The sequence below is a fragment of the Sinocyclocheilus rhinocerous genome, unplaced genomic scaffold, assembly GCF_001515625.1.
Source record: "Sinocyclocheilus rhinocerous isolate Xijiao unplaced genomic scaffold, SAMN03320098_v1.1 scaffold475, whole genome shotgun sequence".
NCBI lineage: Eukaryota > Metazoa > Chordata > Actinopteri > Cypriniformes > Cyprinidae > Sinocyclocheilus > Sinocyclocheilus rhinocerous.
In genome coordinates, this window is record NW_015646677.1 from 1,086,197 (window position 1) to 1,100,684 (window position 14,488).

General features: G+C 32.5%; 1 protein-coding gene across 1 annotated transcript in view; it reads right to left on the reverse strand.

The window, feature by feature from the left end:
- Positions 1-14,488, reverse strand: part of LOC107707954 (fatty acyl-CoA reductase 1-like) — a 33,219-nt gene that overhangs the window by 10,499 nt on the left and 8,232 nt on the right. The window contains exons 2-4 of the mRNA XM_016512076.1: positions 9,678-9,713; positions 9,330-9,541; positions 98-273 (exon numbers count right to left, since the gene is read on the reverse strand). Coding sequence (XP_016367562.1) covers positions 98-273; positions 9,330-9,541; position 9,678 — 389 coding nt within the window. The 5' untranslated portion in view covers positions 9,679-9,713. The remainder of the gene's footprint in view (positions 1-97; positions 274-9,329; positions 9,542-9,677; positions 9,714-14,488) is intronic.

The window sequence follows — 14,488 nt, forward strand, 5'->3', positions numbered from 1 at the left end:
CATCATTACTCCAGTCTTCAGTGTCACATGATCTTCAGAAATCTTCAGGAAACATCTCTGATGATATGTTTAGTAAATGTCGTCACATGTCACTCACTTCAGGGGCTCGTCGAAGCGGATGGTGGCGGCGCAGTGGAAGACGATGTTGATACAGGAAGTGAGTGTTTGCACATCCTCTGGACTGATGGCCAGGCCGGGCTGCGTGAGCTCGCTGCTGATGGGGATGATCTTTTGATGAAAGTCAGGATTATCTTCACGCACGCGGTCGAACAGCTGCGAAACACACAGACAAACACGTCAGCGATGCAGATTCACTAGAACAACACAAAACATGACAATGATCATTCTTCACGCTCTCTACAGCATTCACAGATGAAGGCAGTAAGTTACGGCTACACTAATTCAAATTAAATTAACAGTATTATTTGGAAATGTAATGAGAACCACCAGTGAGAGTAAATAAGTAAAATAAATAAATATTCCAAAAATAGGAATTTGGGTACAATTAAGCTAATTTAAATTAAATGGTGTAAATTAACGTACTAACTAATGTCAAATACCACTGAAAAAACTACAATTAAAAAAACTAACAAAAATCGATCAATCAATACTGTATTATTTTAAAACCTAATGAACAGCACCGTTATGATAAATAATGTATGATAATGTATTAATACAATGAAGCTAATTTAAATTAAATAGTGTAAATTAATGTACTAACTAATGTCAAATACCATTGAAAAAACTACAATAAAAAAAACTAACAAAAATCGATCAATCAATACTGTATTATTTTAAAACCTAATGAACAGCACCGTTATGATAAATAATGTATGATAATAATGTACTTACTGCCAGAGCAAAAACAAGACAATAAGATCATTAAAAGTATTCATGTTAATCATGTTAATTTAAATATAATAAAGATTTTATTATTTATTATATGAAAACCTAATGAGAATCACCATTGATCAAATAAAATAACATAAAATAAGCAAATTACAAAAATGGGAAATGTACTTCATTTGTAATAGTCCATAAAAAATAACCTTACAATGCATGGTTCTAAAACATTTTCACACTATTATTAAGAAATGCAATTTCTCATCTGATTTTGTGGTAAAATGTGGTCTGTTTACATGAGAATTCATCCTTCAGGAGACATTATGTAATTTTCAGTTGGACAAACAGCAAGATGCAAATGACAAATCTCATCATATTATGTCACAGACTTCAGCGTTTATGTAAAGGAGAAAACTGCAGAGTGAATAAATTAGATATTTCTTGACCGTATCCAAACACGCAGGCATTCAGCATTGCATGTTTGAAGCGGTACATAGCTGATGAATGCGCTGTGATTTCTGTAATCTGATATCAAAAGAGGATTTGCAGAGACTGCCGTCTTCTCTGACACACATGTGCTGACTTATGTTACCCACAATTCCAAGGGTCTGGCAGTGGCACATTCCCGCAGCCGCAGCCAATCAGAATCAATTTTGGATGTAACATGTGAGTCCCTGTAACCCCAGCAGCAGGCACCTGCCGAGGGCCGGACAGATGCTGACAGCCGTTGAGCCTCTCGGTCCAGTCACGCTTTTCAATGCATATTTATCCAAGAGAGATTAGCATTTCCAAAAGAAAACAGTGCATGCCATCAGAATAATATTGAAGTCTGAGGTGTAAATGAAACACCAGAGCTGCTTTATAGTCGCACTGAAAATATTCATCAAATCACTTTCATTTTTCCAATAAACAAAATGCAATAACTTGAAATTTTCATGAATTACATTCTCAAAATTATTCATACATCATGGTCATTATATAAAAATTAAATAAATACTGTATTATTTGAAAACCTAATGAGAATCACTATAAAAAAAAAAAAATCACAATAATAAGTTTGAGGTGCAAATGAAATGCCAGAGCTGTTTTGAAGTTGAACCAAAAATATTACATTAATTTAAATTAAAAAAAGAATCAAATAATTGATTACAAATTAACAAAACAAATAAAACACAATAATAAAAACATTATTTAAACAAACATTGAACAAATTTAATTTGCTTAATTTAATTAATAAAACAAAAAACAATAATACAAAATAATCAAATAAATGTAATTTATACAAATAAATAAAACAAAAAATAATAATTAAGAAACAAATGATTAATAATAAAATACTAATTATCAACCAAATAAATTTCATTCACAAAAAAGTAAAACAGAAAACTATTTTATTACATTAAACTAATTATTATTCAAAAACAGGTCAAATACATTCAAATACTTCATTAAAAAAAACAACAAAAACAATAATAAAATACAAATGGAAAAAAATCAATAATAACAAAATTATTAAACAAACTTTAATTGAAGAAAAAAAAACAATAACAAAACACAAATCAATCAATACATTTTATTTAAAAATACAAAACAAAACAAAAACAGAAACAATAAAAAATATTAATCAAATTTCATGTACAAATAAAAAAACAAAAACAAATGTAATTATTTATAGAGCACATAAACCCCATTTAGACACCATATCAGAACTAAAAGGATGTTTTTGAGTCATCAGTGTAAATGAGGAGGACCAGTCAGCAATAAGCATGCAAATACATTCAGTATGCAAATAAAATAAACCGTTTAAACGCCACATCTAAACCTTCCTGAAGGACGAGAGCTTGTAAAACACGTCACAATCCAGTTCTTCCTGACTTTTTCCCAGGAATTGCTGTGAAATTGTCTGGGAGAGCCTGGCTGTTATAAAGTCTGCTTGCATGTTGAGACACGGATCATTTATTTGCTTTCGCAATGTGTTCGTTTATTCAAGATGTTGTCAAAGGTGTGAGATGTACAGTACACATTCACTCATGTTTCAATAGAAACACACTTTCCTACACAATTACTGGGAAATCTCTAAATGTCACTTAGACCTGTTGCTATACGAGACATTTTTTGAATATTAAACTATACAAAAAAAGTAAATATATATATTAATAATAAAAAAATTTTTTTTTATCTAGATATATTATACATATATATTTTATAGTTATTTAGTTTATTAAACTATCATTTACAAAAAAATCTGATTTATTAAAAACTAAAAATATAATTAAAAATAAGAAATAAAATAAACTTAAATAAAAAGCAAATTATTAATCAAATAAATGTAATTTACAAATAAACCAACAAAAAATATTTTTGTTTGGCAAACTAAAACTGAACTAAAAGTAGAACCGAAAAAAAAAAAAACGAAATAGTAATATTTAAAAAAATAATTAATACAAATTAAAATGTTAAAAACATAATTACTCAAATTAAACTAAAATATAAACTGGAACTATAGGATACAAGCTAATTCAAAATATTAAAACTAATAAAGTTATTTAAAAGTAAATAAATAGTATAATAAAACAATAATACAATTATTAATAAAATACAATTTCCTTTGCAAAATAAAGAACAAATACAAAACAATAACAAAAACAAATAATTAATCATTTAGAGAGCACATAAACCCCATTCAGAAACTATAACAAGACATAACAGAACTTATTTGGCTAATATGAAGTTTGTGCGCACCAATAAAGCAACTATCTTGTCTTTTAAAACCAGAGGATTTTCAAATGCAAATAAAAGTGCATCATTTTAATATGAGTAATCATCAGGGGAGCATTTCCCACACACTCAAACATGCAAATACTACGGGAATAAAGCCCTAATGATATCATCTGAACACATAAGTCTGGTCATAACGGCCATTAACACAGATTACTGGACAGATCAGACAACATATGGGCCATGAGAGCAGTCTAGCCAACACACACACTTATAAAGAGTTCAGTCATTGCTGGACAGAGAAGCAGTTAAAAGGTCAAGACACACAAAACTAGGAGAACCTGGTCAATATCAGACAGGAGGAACGTGAGGAGCTAGAACACTTTTCAGAAATGCAGTAAACGAAGGAAACGAGTGCAGCCGCTTCAGCCAAACTTCCTGCCACGGTTTGTGTCACCGGGCAACAAAAACACAACACACACCCGCATGCTGGCATAGGATGAAGCTCCATATGCTGCTGCAGCGCTGCCAGAGCGAACGCCCTCACACACACACACACACACACACACACACACAAACACGTCTGGTCAGCTATACTTGTGGGGACTCTCCATAGGCGTAATGGTTTTTATACTGTACAGACCGTATATTCTATCGCCCTACACCTAAACCTACCCCTCACAGGAAACTTTCTGCATTTTTAGATTTTCAAAAAACTTCATTATGTGTGATTTATTAGCTTGTTTACCCGTGGGGACCTCAATTTAGGTCCCCACCGTGACACGAGTCCCCATGAGTCTGTGTGTATTCAGGTTTAAGTCCCCACCAGAATAGAAAAACAGGTACACAAACACACACACACACAAACACACAAACACACACGCAAACACACACACACACAAACACACACAAACAAACACATACACACTCAGACACACACACTAGAATACAGCACATCAGTATCATTACCTCTATCAAAACTGCAACTTTTCAAAACTACTCAACTGCTCATTGAAATAAAGCTACATAAAAAATTAAATGGAAACACTAGGTGAAAAACTAAATTTGGAAAACTAAAACTGAACTAAAAAACAAACAAACATTAAACTGATTAAAGTTAATTGATAAAAAAAATGGCAAAAGCAATTTTTTTGAAAATAAAAGCCAATTAAAAAAAGGAATAAAACTAAGTATATAAATAATACTAAAATAGCACTAATTAAAACAGTATCCAAAACAAACAAACAAACAAAAATTTAAAAACATTTTGTTCACTGAAATAAAGCTCAAACAAAATAAAACAAAAACCTTGTGGGCAGCGCACGTAATAAAGGCAAAAACTGCAAAAATAAATCTTTAAAAATTTCAATTAAATTAAACTACTATTTAACATTATCTATTTAATATTATCTATTTAACATTATCTAGTTTAAACAGTATCTGGGTTATTCTAAAACTAAAACAACTAAATACATTTTCATTAATAGAAATAAAGCTGAAATAATATATAAATATTAAGAAAAAAAAAGTTGAAGCACTTAAATTACTAACTGAAAAACTAAAACAGAAACAAAACCTAAATAATAGTATTAAAAACTTAAAGTGATTAAAAATGGCAAACGTATATAACAAATTTACTAAAAATAAAATAAAAAGTAAAACTACACTAATTCAAACTATTAAAATCAACTGTAATAGAAAAAAAAACAAAAAAAACACTTTTGCTTATCTAGTTAAAACAGCATCAGGTTTATTATAGTTTACTAAAAATTTAATAGAAATAAAGCTGAAATTAAATAAAATATTAATTAACTAAAACAGAAATATTAGGTGAAAATAGCTAATTAGAAAATGAAATTTTAAAGTTTAAGTTGACGCAATAACATTTCTAACAGCAATAAAATTAAACCTAATTAGTAATAAAAATAATTACTTAAAAATGATTTGAATTATTTAAAATAATGAAGTAATTAATTATAATCAGCAATTAATAATAAAGTAAGTAATAAGTATTTACTAATAAATGTTAATGTAAGTTTGTATAAAATCACAACTGAAAATATAAAAATGAAAAGTAATTTAAAATATTAATAAAAACTATAACAGTATTTACAATAGTAACTGCTGATCTATGTGGAAACAGTTCAAACTCCTCGATTAAAGCTGCACTGTACGAGAAAGGAAGAATAAAGGACGCACAGGTTCACTGTATTGAGGTCAGGGGTTCGCCGGGGTCGAGCACTGTAAACATTTGCTCTCTCTGTGCTGGAAAGAGCAAACGGTGCATTGTGGGACGGCGGTCGCTCTGTGCCAGTCTCCACCGAGACCCCATTGTGTGTGAGTGGGAGAGAGAGAGAGAGAGAGACAATACTCCTTCAGTTCCTGCATTGCTGTGGCCTTGGGTGAATGATAAACACACACACGCTTGAAGAAACAGCAGAGAGCAGAAGCGCAGTCGACTGGACAGACTGAAGGAGGGACGGAGGTCAGAGAGAGAATGAAGGCGGATCACAGGTAGATCAGTATCCCTGCCTGAACCGACTGAAGAATTCACCTGCGGGACGTCCAGCACTCAACAAACGCTGGGGCGTCCACAATACAAATCAGAATCAATTCAGAAATTCATACAATTTCAAATATAAAATATAATTTCATTAACAAAACTGATAAAAAATAAAATATAGACATACGGTATATATATATATATATATATATATACACACAGTCAGGTCCATATACATTTGGACACAGGCACAATTTTATTATTTTAGCTGCTGAGTGCTGACCAAAACATATTCAAGTTACAGTTATATAATGATTATGGTCTTAAAGTGCACACTGTGAGCTTTAATTTGAGGGTATTCTCATCAAAATTGGAGGAAATTAAATAATATATAAATAATATATTATATATTAAATAATATATAATAAACATAATCATCCTCACTAATCATATTAATATTATTATTGTTTTTATTATATATATAACTCAAAGTTATAAAAGCTATATAAAGCTAGTCTCTTTAATTATTTAAGAATCTGGTGAAAGGCCATTTAAATGACAAAACAATAGACACGTTTGTTTGAGGCTGAATGGCTTCCCACATTAATTTTCCTTCTCCAAAAACACACACACACACACACACACACACACACACACACACACACACACACACACACACACACACACACACACACACACACACACACACACACACGCACTCATGTTTGCTTGGCTATCTTAGTGAGGACACTCCATAGACTTCCACTGATTTTCTATCAGGTTAATGATATTTTCTATCAGCTAACCCAAACCCTAACCATCTGCAGAACACTAGATTTACATCAACAACATCTTCTGGCTGATTTACAAGTCTTTCTAACTACTGAGGACCAGTCAAGTGTCTCACTAGTGCGTTATCAAAGTATTTCACAATATTAATCAAGACATTTGGTCCTCACATGTACACACACACACACACACACACAAGCTGTAATGAGGTTTATATCAGAGGTCAGAGAGTTTGCGCAGCGCTGACAGAATCTGTTCGTCTGACCCATAATACTGATCTGCGTCTCATAACAGCTGAGCTTCATTCTGGCTGGAGTCCAGATCTCACATCAGTCCGGCACAGACCGGATCAAACTACTGAAACACCAGCAAACCCATTCCTCAGTTCACAGGCAGTTCAGAAACATTACTCACTTTAAATGAACTATAGTGATCTAAACACAACTAAAACCATAATAAAGCATTGATTACTAGAAATACAATAAATGTGAAATAAAACAAACTATAAAAAAAGTTCCCAAGGCAACATTTGTCATTTTTTATTTAGCTTGTCTAGATGTACTCATTTGACTAAAACTGGAGAAAAAAAATAAATATTAAAAAATCTCTATAAACAAAATAAATAAACACAAATATATACAAAAACACAGACCAAATTACTAAAAAATATGAAAAAATGTTTTAAAAAACTAAAACACTTTAACATATTAATTATTATTAATATAATAAAAACGTAAAAAAAAAGAAAAGAAAAAAAGCAAATACATATTTGCTAACATTTTGCTAGGATATTGCTGTTGAATACCAACTGACATAATATATGATATTTTATGATGATGATGATAATAATAATAATAATATCGTTTTTATTATTCATACATATTTAAAAAATAATATATTTTTAATGATCATAATAATTATAATGATCATATATTTAATATAGTTAATTTTTATTTATGTATTTTAATAATAATATATAAATGCTAAATAATAATAATAGTAGTAGTAGTAGTGTTTCTTTGCTGAAAGTTCTGCTCAAACTAAACGAATGGGAGTAAGTTCTTCTCCGTTACTACGGATGTGACTCATCATCCTCACATAAAACAAGCCTTTCTCCAGCAGTAATGAAGCCGCACCTACAGCACGATCAGACGCGCATGGAAATACAGATCATAACTCATATGGATGGTGTTTGTGGTGGGGTTTCCATGGCAACAATAAAAGAGCGTTTTCCATTGTCGCCCGAGGGAAGTTCTGCAGCAGGTTTCAGAGGATCGAGTTCAGGGAAACATAGTGATAAACCCTGATGACCGCCAGTGAGCAAACACAGATGCGGTCACCGTTCTGCACGCTTTGACGTAACTAACTATTTAAGGATCAACACACGGTTAACTGAAGTTCGGACGCGATCAGATGTCATCTGATCATAAAGACTGAGATATCCAATGACAAAAACACAATATAAGCATCAGGCTTCTGTCTGAGAAACCTGAAAAGCGAGAAAAGAAGAAAAGCACAATGTTCTAGAAAGGTTACAAATGTCTTAAAAGTGTGCCAAACACACTGATTCTGATGATAAATAAGAGCTGCTCCATTAATAGAAACGAAACCTGAAATCACGATTTGGCTTATCAAATCACAATCGCTGAGATTTTATTAAATAAAGGTCATTTAAGTATCTTTCCAAAATTGTAATAAGAAACACTTATGAAGCGACTGTCATTGACAATATTTTCATTTAGCAATTTTTATTATAGTTATTTATTTAATATTATCTTTCATTTTATTATGATTTAACATTCAACATTATTTAACTATATTTAACATTATTTTTAAATTTATTATTATCTTATATTATTATTATTACAACTTCCTCTACTATTATTACTATTATTATTGATATAAATTCTTAATACAACAGTAATTACTTATTTTGTTTGTATTTTTAGTAATATTAATAATAGATCTAATAAAACAATTGTCCTTTACTATTATTATGAACAATATATCATATAACAATAATAATCATAATCAGTCATTTTATTGTTTATTCTTATTTTAAGCAATATTTTTATTCAGTAATTTTAATAATTCTAATGAAAACAGCATTATTATTATTAATAACGATAACAACAATATTTAACATTAATAATCATAATCATAATCATTTTATTGTAACATCTATATATATATATATATATATAATTTTTTTTTATTTAACAAAAACAATAGATCTGATTTTGGTTTAACATTATTATTCAGTCATAATAATCATAACCATTATGAATAATAATAACAGTATGTAATTTTATACAGAAATACTGCTTTTAAAGTCATATTGATACTTAAATACCAATAAATAAATAATAATAATAATAACAGCAATTGCAATTTTGATCAGAAAACGTGTTTTCAATTTTTCTCTCCAAGTTGTAAAGAGAAGGATGGCGAGTAAACGTCCCAGTGTGAGTCTCACCTTACACTTCATCATGTCCTGGACGCGCTCGGACATGGACTGACCCGCCTTGGTCCGGACGAGGATGTAGAGGGCATTGACGTCGGGACAGGAGCGCAGCAGCTTCTCCACCAGCACCCTCCCCATGAAGCCCGTGGCTCCGGTGATCAGCACGTTCTTCCCCACGTACCACTCCGAGATCGAGGCCATGATGACGCCGCTCCTCCTGAACACTGACAGACAGAGAGAGAGGATGAGCAGCCCATTCACCTGATTTACCAATCAAAACACACTCGGCTATTCACCTGATTCACAGCCCACTGCTTCCTCAGGACACAGTCTGACTCCTGGCCACTAATGAAGACTCACTGGACACTTTTGTAGTCTCTGCCCCTCGGATACTGTCTGCAAAGATGTTCAGAGGGAACTGTAATGTGTTGCCAAAAGGTTGCTAGGTGGTTTCTTAATTCTTACTAGCGCTTAGAGGTGAAAATCATGCGTCTGATCACTGAAGTAACTGCACACACACAAACAGACACACACTGCTGCTGCTTGTTTAACACTTGCATGAGAGATGGTTAGAGAGATCAGTGATGTTTGACTTTTACACAAACACAGCTAATAAAGCACGAGTAGGCGCGTCTAGATGGATTCATTTGTCCTGGAGTCACTGTGTTCATTCAGTTTCATCAATGAAAAGAAAGAGAAAATACAGCTTATATTCTCTCTCTGAGTATCTCCTGCCACTATTACAAGAATCAACAAGACAAGACAACATTACACAAGTATAACTGTCTTTGTCATATAATGCAATTATTATATGTAATTAACGTAAAAAAAATACACACATATATATACTGAAACTGCAGCTACAGCTAGAGTAAAAACTAATGACGAATCAAATCAAGAACGTAAACTAGAGTGAAGCAGCAGTGTGTAGTGAAGGCAGTCTGCTGTAGTGGATTCCTCCGGACCGGTCGCTCTGCTTTTCAGTAAATCAAGCCCTGTGGCAGCGATATATGACTCATTACATTCTGTGCCAGCGGTTACATCACTGATACGAGCCTGCGCTTCAGACATATTCTCATCTGTCCTCTGTGATCTCCTCGTCACACGGGACACTGAAAACATGACTGACGGGAACGAGCGGCTGCAGGTCAGAGAGGATTAACACACACACACACACACACACACACATTCCTCTCCGGTCACAGGTGCTCCACACACTCAAAGACTGACGTCTGATAGAGCAGCAACAACTGAAAGCAAACTTTCTTATCAGAAAACCAATGGACTCTGAAGAAGTTTGTTGCGACTGCTTACGTTTGAGTTAGTTCAGGTCAATTGCTTTCATTGGACAATATTACATAAATACATAATTTCACTGTAGGATATTATATAAATATATAAAATAAAATGATATAAAATGCAACATAAATATACAAATAAATATACTATTTAAATATAAACAAATATACAAATAAATACATAAAACAATTTATTTATTTATTTAAATATAAATGAATATACTTAAGCATATATAAAAATAAACATGCATACATACAAACTATATATATATATATAGTTTTGGAATAATGGAGTCTCTTCTGCTCACCAAGGCTGCATTTATTTGATAAAAAAATACAATAAAAATATAAAATATTATTACAATTGAATATGTTGAAAATAGCTGATTATTATATAATTTTGTAGGAAACCGTAATACATCGTATTTTTCAGGATTCTTTGATGAACAGAAAGTTCAAAAGAACAGCATTTATTTGAAATAATCTTCTGTAACATTATAAATGTCTTTATTGTCACTTTTGATTATTTTAATGCATCCCTGATAAATAAAAGTATTTATTAAAAAAAAAAAAAAGTTCTAGATAACAGTTTTGCACACTTCTGTGTTTTTACAGAGAAGTTGATGTTTTGAATAACAACTTCATCACATTTGATTTTTGGACCTCAGTTTGGAAAGTTGTAGAAGTAGATCAGTTCCTCCTAACCGTTTCTAAAGGTTTTCAGGTGAGACTGAAAAGGAAATCGTTTACTACACATACGTAAGCATGTGTAACACTCTCTATATAAATATTTTTAATATTTTAATAAATTCATATTTACTTTAGGCAAATGTGTATTTGGCAGCTTTCAATGTCACAGGGAGACTGAAAAGGAAATCGTTTACTACACATACGTAAGCATGTGTAACACTCTCTATATAAATATTTTTAATATTTTAATAAATTCATATTTTAATATTTGTTAAATAATAAAAATATACATTTTAATATAAATAATATTAATACAATATTATAAATATACACAATGTAAAATAAATTAATCTATTAACATAAAATGAATTTGTTACTAAACATTTGTGCGATTTTGCTCAAATTCCTTGAATTGCAATGCACTAAATTCATCTTCCTGTCATTCCAATACAATTCCTAGATGGGTGTGTGTGTGTGGCCGATTCCATTCAAATTCCACCTTGTGCTTTTAAAAGGAAGCCAATTCTTCAATCCTGACGCGCACACACACACACACACAGAGTCCTCAGCAGGATTACCACCACCCAGAAAGCAAACAGGTGACCCGTGGACCCCTAACACACAAACACGGCTATAACTTACACGTCAACTACACCAGTGATTTATTATGCAGTGTCAGACACGAGCTATATTCCAGCTGCGATCTGATCCAGTCCTGATACAATACACCACAACAGAAGTCCACTTTAATTTGGGCTTGAATTACAGGAAGTGTGGACAAGAGCAACATTATCTGCTTCAGCCTCGCTTCCAAGAATGAAGAAACAAACACGATGCAACCCAACGAACAATCACTCTCACTGGCCAAAAACACGTCTGCGGTTATAAAAAAAACCCATGAATCCACAGGAAACTATCTACCCAAACAGGAAGAGGGTTTCAGATCTATTGAGATACTTTACCATTCAGAAGTTTGGTTTCTCTGAAAGACGTTAATGCTCAGATGCATTAAACTGATCAAAAGTGACAGTAAAGACATTTATAATGTCAAAAAAGATAATAAATGTTGTTTTAAAGCTTTTTTTAAAAAACACAAATATGAAGCAGCACAACTGTTTTCAACACTGATAATAATCAGAAATGTTTCTTGAGCAGTAAATCAGCATATTAGCATGATTTCTGAAGATCATGTGACACTGAAGACTGGAGTAATGATGCTGAAAATTCAGATTTCCATCACAGGAATAAATTACAGTTGAACAGATATTCACATGGAAAACAGTTATTCTAAATCGTAATAATATTTCACAATTTTACTGTATTTTTGATCAAATAAATGCAGCCTTGGTGAGCAATGGAGTGGAAGATAATGCATGATGCAAGAACAGAAGGGGAAATAAATGCAAATGTCCCATGAACCTGCAGGGTCAGATCAGAGGATTTCACCAGTAGCCTAAAGTGATTCGTGACACCTGCTACTGACCTGAGATCATTTTCATTGCATTATCATGTGTGTCTAAATATAGTGTATGCTGTATCACTTGCCATTTTTAAATATGGAAATGGTATGAATTTGTTTTAACACAATATGATAACTCCGTGAACAATGAAAAAGCATTTTCGGTTTGAGAAGATGCCATTTTTGTCAATAAATCAATATTTAGGGTATTTTCGAATTCACTCGCCATACATTACATGTATGTGATGATCTATAGCGAAAATTACAATTAAATTCATATAATATTCTTTTGTTTTATTTTTCTAAATGCAGAGACAAAGTGGGGTTACGAATATCAAAAAATACATTTGGACAAATCTTTTCAAAGTTTTACATGAGAACAAAGTCAAAATAAAGGAAACAATGTTTCAGCAAGTATATCACATAATGAACAAATCAATAGCAAAATGACTGACTGTTAGAATTTTAGAACTTTATCACGCTCCAGCATGTGACATCATTTTGGAGGGAAACTGCAAGTAAGCAAAAAGCAGCAATGGATTTGATTGACTAAAGTCTGATATACATTTTTAGTAATAAATTTCAACACAAACATATTCATTTTTCATAAGTTCAAGAGTTCAAAAGGTTCTGAGCTAATACTACTCATAGTAGGCATGTTGATTTACTGCCATTAGTCACATTACAGACATTGAGTGTGTGTGTGTGTGTGTTCATTGATTTGCCCTACATCCACTGAACATCCTCTGGGAGCACTGAGAGCAGATTGCTAACAACATCATTAGCTAATGCATCACTCCAACACTCACTGCTCCATGTACATGAAGAGACGGCCAATAATGGCATCTCATTGGAACAACACGCTTTAAACTCAAGCACAATAAATCCACTATTATCAGAGGGGTTCGCTCTTACTGACGGTCATATTCCAGCTGATTTACTGCCCAGAACTCTTTAGCAACCGCACAGCAACGACCCACAATGGGTGGCTTACCCACAAACACTTGCAGTTTCTTCAGAAAATGTAAAAATGTCTTCATGCTTTAATCTTAAAGTATGTAAAATGTTGTTTTCGTGCATTAAAGTATGTAAAATGTATCCTAATGTATGCAAAATAATGGTTTCGTGCACTAATTAACATGTAAAATGATGTTTTCGTGCATTAATCTTAATGCATGCAAAATGTTTTCGTGCATTAAAGTATGTCAAATGTTATTGTGCATTAATCAAAGTATTTAAAGTCCCCATGAAATCAACATTAAAGTTTTTTTTGTGTTAGTATCTATATGTTAGTCTTAAGGTTATCTATAAGGCAGTGTGCTCCAAAACAGTGACAAAATTCGCATTTAGAAGATATAAGCATTCAAAGCTTGCAGTTTGTCACTTTGTCGATTTTTTTGACGTCACATCGTACTTCATCTTCTCATCAAATCTTCTGACCAATCAAATGCTCTCTAGAAGCCGAAGCGCCCGCCCCCTGCACTATAAATAGACGCTGAAGCTGCGGCTGAGATCGGTCACTTGTTCACAGTGTAGTATTTCCTGTACGGTGAATTGTTCGAAGTGCACAATGTAGGTGGTAGGGAACGATTCAGATAGTGTAAATATGCTTTCGATTGGTGCAAATGAGGTCTGGTTTCACGTTGTGACACGCGAACCGCGGCAGCGCACACAGTCTGATCCAGACTTTGGCTCCGGTCCAGAGACGAGATCGCACGGAGTGG